This window comes from Atta colombica, unplaced genomic scaffold (genome assembly GCF_001594045.1).
Source record: "Atta colombica isolate Treedump-2 unplaced genomic scaffold, Acol1.0 scaffold200, whole genome shotgun sequence".
Taxonomy (NCBI): Eukaryota; Metazoa; Arthropoda; class Insecta; order Hymenoptera; family Formicidae; genus Atta; species Atta colombica.
The window spans coordinates 1,021,318-1,027,885 of NW_017259295.1; the positions used below are offsets into that span (position 1 = coordinate 1,021,318).

General features: G+C 31.9%; 1 protein-coding gene across 3 annotated transcripts in view; it reads right to left on the minus strand.

Moving 5' to 3' along the window:
- Window positions 1–406: 406 nt before the first annotated feature.
- LOC108687183 (ataxin-2 homolog) overlaps window positions 407–6,568 on the minus strand; it is a 24,248-nt gene continuing 18,086 nt past the window's right edge. For all 3 annotated transcript variants that reach the window (XM_018192829.1, XM_018192830.1, XM_018192831.1), the window contains one exon: window positions 407–1,904. In XM_018192829.1, coding sequence (XP_018048318.1) covers window positions 1,626–1,904 — 279 coding nt within the window. In that variant the 3' untranslated portion in view covers window positions 407–1,625. The remainder of the gene's footprint in view (window positions 1,905–6,568) is intronic.

A 6,568-nucleotide genomic window follows, 5' to 3' on the forward strand; every position in this document is an offset into this window, starting at 1 on the left:
TATATATATATATATACACACACACACACACATATATATACACACATATATGTATATATATATATCAAGCTAGCATAGTAACTTCACATGACAACATTAGCGGTAAAAAAAACATTTTTTAATAATAATCAAATATTTTAGGTTTTATTACCACGCACTTTTTTGACGAAAATGATTTAGACGACTCGAATTGCACTTTCGAGCCACATTCTTTTACGAAATGTGGTATAGAAAAAATTTTGTAAATTGTTATTTAGATATGTGTCTTGTATTATCTGGAAAGCAAACGAAAAAAATAAAGATTGTTATCTACCTCTTATATCTCACATTTCATTATAAAATTTAAATATGTATATATACATCATGTTACATTTTTAAGTGTAGTTTGTAATAATAATTACTGGTATATTGTCTAGCATAAATTGTAATATTTATTTATTCACATCGATATGTTACATTATTAAAAATTATTCGTTAGTTAGTTAACGGGCAGATCGTCGCCAAGTCGCATTATCTAACGCGTCACATTTCACAATGATTCGATAATATCACTTTCTTCTCGAATACATTATTTTGTATTCCGAGGCTGCGTTTCGCTTTGGCGCTTATAGCCTGTGAACATCAATTGTCCTTGTTTAATATTTAATAATCAACAAGGATGAAACGACGCTTAAAGTGAGCGCCAAAGCGAACCAGTCCGATTTTATGACTCGATTATTTCGCAGATTTTTATCTGTATTCATCGATGTTCGATGCTTTCTCAAATCGTCGTGGTTTTTCGCAGTAAAAAGCACAATCTGCTGCCACATTATTATTCTCCCTTAAGCAATCGCTTGTGATCCGCCATTCTTGTGATTCGTATGGCAAGCGTTAGTCTTGTAAACCTGTAAAATCTGTTCGCAGCGTTAATTCTATCACAACATTGAGTCCACCTAGATCAGAAATTCCCAAACCAGGGGATGTCTTCGTACAAATAAGAATTTCTAGATTAGAGAAAAAAAAGCAATTTTTGGCGCGAAGAAATAAAATAATTTTTTAAATAAATAAATAAGCTATTGTATCTTTATCCTATTGTTTCATTACAAATGTAAACATACTTAAGAATTTAGATTAAAAAAAAAAGAATGCGACGCTCACAAGTGTGGGAACTCCGAACGACGATGCTCGAATAATAAACCGAATGCTGTAAATGAGCCAGATTTTCGATAATTGTTATTAATTTACGCTACCCTGCAAAGATGAAAGGTAATCGTTCAGTCTCTGTATATACAGGTTCGTTGAAGCTCGAGAAATCCAGATCGAAAATCTCTAAAAACCCGAGAAACGTATGTGGAATTTCTCTTCAATTAACTGAATCACATTCTGAAAGAGCTACAATTCGTGTGCAGATATGCATGAATGAAGGAAAGAAGAAATCATGTTGCAAAAAAAAGATGAAATTCTGCATCGAATTTTTTTTTATAGTCGTGATTGTTTTATTCATAAAGAAATCGGCTCTCATGCGTTTCTCTGGTTCTTGCGAATCTTGCAAGATCCGCAAACAGCGTCCTGAGCATCCCAATCGATGAGAAACTCGGGACGATGCCTCGTGCTCGAATGCGTTGCTCTCGGAAACGAAATATTCGCTACTGTTGATAAGCCGGGGTGAAGTACTGGGTGCCAGGAGGTGCTCGGTAGCCCGGATAGCTGCTGTTCAGGGCGTGTTGCGCGAAGAAACCGCTATAGTCCTTGTGCACTCGACGAGGCCTAAAAGCAGGGCCCTTTGCGAGCTCTATCCTGGCACGGTTCTCCGCCTCGAATTGGGCCTTCACGGACGCCGGCGGCCACTTCAAATCTCCTCGCATATTGCCTGTCGCTGGAGCTTTTGTTGCTGCGGGTTGGGCCTGGTACACCGGTGCTGGTGCCTGTGAAGCAAGACCGAATCCCAGATAGAACACAGAGTCATAATTAAATCATAATGATATCACAGAATGTCGTCATCACATCATTTGATACTTAAAAATGAATACGATGAGATGTTCTAATGATATTATTATGACTTCTGTTATTTCTATTCTGTTATTTGAAATAAAAGCTAGATTGGAATGGCAAACGAAAAATGGCAAATGTCGAGTAAACTTAAACTTTTATATCCGCGTTTTTTTTGAGAATACTTTTATTTTGCCCTTTTATGCTGAAAAATTTAATGTATTGATAATACATTACTTTAAAAAAAGCTTTTTTTAAAAAAAAAAAAAATATATGCTATAAAAAAGATATCAAATATTACATTTTTCTTACTAAAAATTGAATATGACGTTCTAAACATCTCTCTTTATTGTGTTTGATTTCGACTGTTATAGATATAAGACGCCATGGAACAAGTTAAGTAATATATATATATATGATGCAGTCTCCGTAATTTGTAAATATCGGAGATATTGTAACAATACGTAATTAATCTGATTCATTGTGTTTTATTAGCAGTCAAACTCAAAGCAGAGTGTTTATCTCATGGCTAATTGGAAAAGGCTGGATACTTGTTAAACTCCCTTACAATGATTTTTTTCCCTTGGAACGCTACATACATCTCCAAACGATATGGCCAACATACGTTAATTAGCAAATATTATACACGTACATGATACACATCATTATCCAAATATAAACCAATATTTGTATTGTAAATCAATATTTAGCAAATGTGTACAAAGGTATCGCGTAAATTGATCATATCGTTTATTTGTAAGTGCCTACCAGACGACGCCAGAAAGCAAAACAATAAGTCACGATAACGTCAAAATGACATTAAAATAAAAAGGAAATGATTGAAAAATGGCTTTTAATGGAATTATTTTGACATTATTTTGATATCATAAGGACTTGTTCTACTTGGCACATTGCACACAGGCAATATAATAGCGTTCGAGCAGCGCAAAAAAAAAAACGTATTGAGAAATCAATATTGAAACGTATCAATAACATTGATGTAATAGCTGACCATGAACAAAATATAAACAGAGCTGTGTTTTGCAAATCCAGTATAAATGTACGGAATTTTGTGAACGACTATATATCGTCGCCGCGGCGCGTCGTAACGAAAGGGTTGAGGAGTCGAGTATTCAGGATTGTAAACTGTGTATGTACATCGATATACACATTAATGCCAATTAATGTACATATACGATGCAGTCTCTGTATGTGGAAATTTCGGAGACAGTGTAACAATATATGTGTAAATTAATTAGTAAAAACTGATTATATTTTATCAGAAATTTAACTCAAATACAAAGCAGTATTTATCTCATTATTAATTGGAAAGCTATTAACCTCTTTCGCTACAATGATTCTTCTCCCCTGAAATGTTCTCGCTATACAAAGGCGTCTCCAAACGATACGGCTAACATATATTAACATCGGGAAATATCATACATAATGATATATGTATTTTGCGCGCGGGTAGTTTTAGCGTTCGGACAGCGCAAAAAAAAAACATATCGAGACACGAAATGAAATAAAGCAATATTGAGCAATATTGGCATAAACATAGAATCAGAGCATAAACAAAATATAGACAGAGCTGTATTTTGCAAGTTCAAAACAAATGTACGGAATTTTATAGTGAGCGATTATCCCAATAAGAAATGGACAATGGAATCGATGTCAGTTTGACATTTCCATTGATAATTCGACGAATCAATATCGATGCCAATTCCATTGTCATTTCTCATTGGGATATATTAGATGTATATTAGATGTAGTAAAAAGAAATCCATTATTTTTGCATGAAATTGAATGGAAAAATAATGGATTTCTTTTTACTACACCTAATATATAGTCATCTCTGCGTAGTCGCCGCGTCATAGTGATAAAAGGATTGAAGGATTGAGTATTCAGGTAAACTAAAATATACACATTAATGCCACCCCAAGTTGCACGAATATCGAAGAAGGCATGAGAAGGAATTAGGAAGCATGAAAAGACATATTAAGACATATTAATTATCACGTACAATGAATAAAATATATTAAGAGACATGTATATTATTCTTTGTTTTAGCAAGTGCATTCAGAATCTTTATACATATCAAAGCGACTTATAACAAATAAATATTGCACAAATAAAAATCGAGAAGATTTTTGATCAATAATAAACGTATGAATATTATATTATTATATAAATATTTAATTATTTTATATAAATTATATCATATTACATTTTGACTATATTATAATTATGATAGAATGATAATTTCTTCAAATATATGTACAATAGATGTAACAATGTAATGAATGTAAAAATCGAAAAAAATCTTAAACTTCATGATTTGACATCTTTCCCTATTGTATATCTTAGTACGAGATACGTTCATTTTTACATCGCGATGTGGAAATGTAAAAAGTCTAAACGCAAATAATCGTTTGTTATATCTATTATTAGAGAAAACTGTTAGCAGAAACCGTTGGGATGTAAACGGTGATAAATACATTGACGTTAATTACATATAATAATGATAATGAGCACAAAGAATCGATTTATTAGCAGTTATCCGACCTTGATGTATTTATGCGTATATAATAATCGCGTTAATTATACACGGAGTTCACGGAAACGCTACGCTTTCGGTTCAATGAACCAACAGATAATATTGATTTAATTTGTTAAAGAGATACTTAGACAAGTGACAACCAAGCGAATAAACAGCTATTTGAATTCGTAAATGAATAATGTACATAAATAATTCTGTTACAATAATAAATGTAGATTAAGACTAATTACGGTAATTACCTTAATATTTAATTATTTATCAATGTAAATAGATCAAGTTCTCTTTATTTCTTGACAATTAATGAAATTCTTTACTGAGCTCTTTGACAAGCAATTTATAACATTTTTCCCGTGACAATACTTTTAGCATAAAATTTATAATCTTATGTGAGATTTTGTACATATATACATGTGCCATGATCATAGTTCAAATAATATTGAATTTTTACTTACTAAATAAATATAACGCATAATAATATATACACGTATTTATAGCTAAATTTTGTCACGATGGACGTATCTGTCTCGTATAGAGTTCGTGCAGATAAAAAAAAAATGGATAACTCGTGTGGAAACTGCGGAGAGACGAGAAAGATATAACATAATTGCCCTTCGGCCAGTTGTCCAGGATTGCTCTCCATATACGGTTTCCGCGTAGTTTATTGTTTTTAATCTGCGAGTTCGTACACGAGATAGATACGTTATGACAAAATTGCCTAGAGGCAATTGTCTAGAGGACACTATCCTAAGCTCCGCCTCTCTGTATTGCTGCTATCCTTGCCTGAACAAACATACGAAGCATGGGAGTTGATTGATAGCATGCTCGAGGTTGCAACACAAATTCGCGATAATCGACACTATTTCCCCTAAACGCCCAGAACTATCGCAAAAATATTTATTACATTTGAGTTAAGCGCATAGCTTATCGCATGTATCGTTTTTATCTTTAACGCACCCTTTACTCGTCCTAAGTCTGAGAACTATCGAATATCAATGAAATCTTTGAAATTATACTGCTTTGAAATTTAATTAAATATTTGATAAGATATCTTCATAGATACATTTGACAACATGTACATTCAACAAGCAGTGAACGTTCGATGAATATATTATCTCAGACGCGAGTAGAAATTCGTGTCAGAAAATTCCATCGTCTTATGTTAAACGATTAAAAATCGAAGCAATTTTTTTTTTTAATATATATATTTGTCAATGTAACAGAATTCACTCTCCTACCTTATTATATTAACAATTCAAATATAGCTTTCATTCGTCTAAAGTATATCTTTTTAAAATTCGAAGTACAGTTACATTACAACTGCAATTTTTTATAGTTCTCATATATATAGTTATGTCTCATATAAGATGCAAACAGGATTGAAAACAAAATTGGAAAATCAAGTGACGCGGTAGCGTATTATATATTCGTGCCACTACGATATAAATTCGTTATCACATTTTCCCGAGTTTTAACATCGATAAACTTTTGATTGAAAATTACTTAAAAACTAAAACCGCAAAATCTAACAATACTTTTACGACGTAGTGCCAGCGCGATTTTTTTATTGCACCAGTCCAAATAAAATTGATTGATAATCTGAAGATCGAATCTTGAAAAGGGATCATCGCATGGAGACCGATCACTTCAGATTTTTTTAATTATAGATTTCCAGTTCAGATTTTTTCACTTATAAACGCATACATATAAAGCGTTTTATTCATCAAACTGCTTTCATAATGCCTTTATTCAAATAATATTATATTAAAATGAGCAATAAGTGTACACTAATGTACATGAATGTTTAATAATTATCGATGTATGTAAAAGAGAAATAGAGTGAGTGAGTGAGAGAGAGAAAGAGAGAGAGAGAGAGAAAAGTTGATTAATTTATTGAGCATTTATTTTAATTTTAGTTCTCTGCTTTATTTTTTATTTTTTTGTTTCTTGTTTTTTATTGTTGTTTTTATTTATTTTTATTTTATTTATTTTTTTTACAAATTTTTTTTACAATTTTTTTTGTAAAAAAAATAAATAAAATAA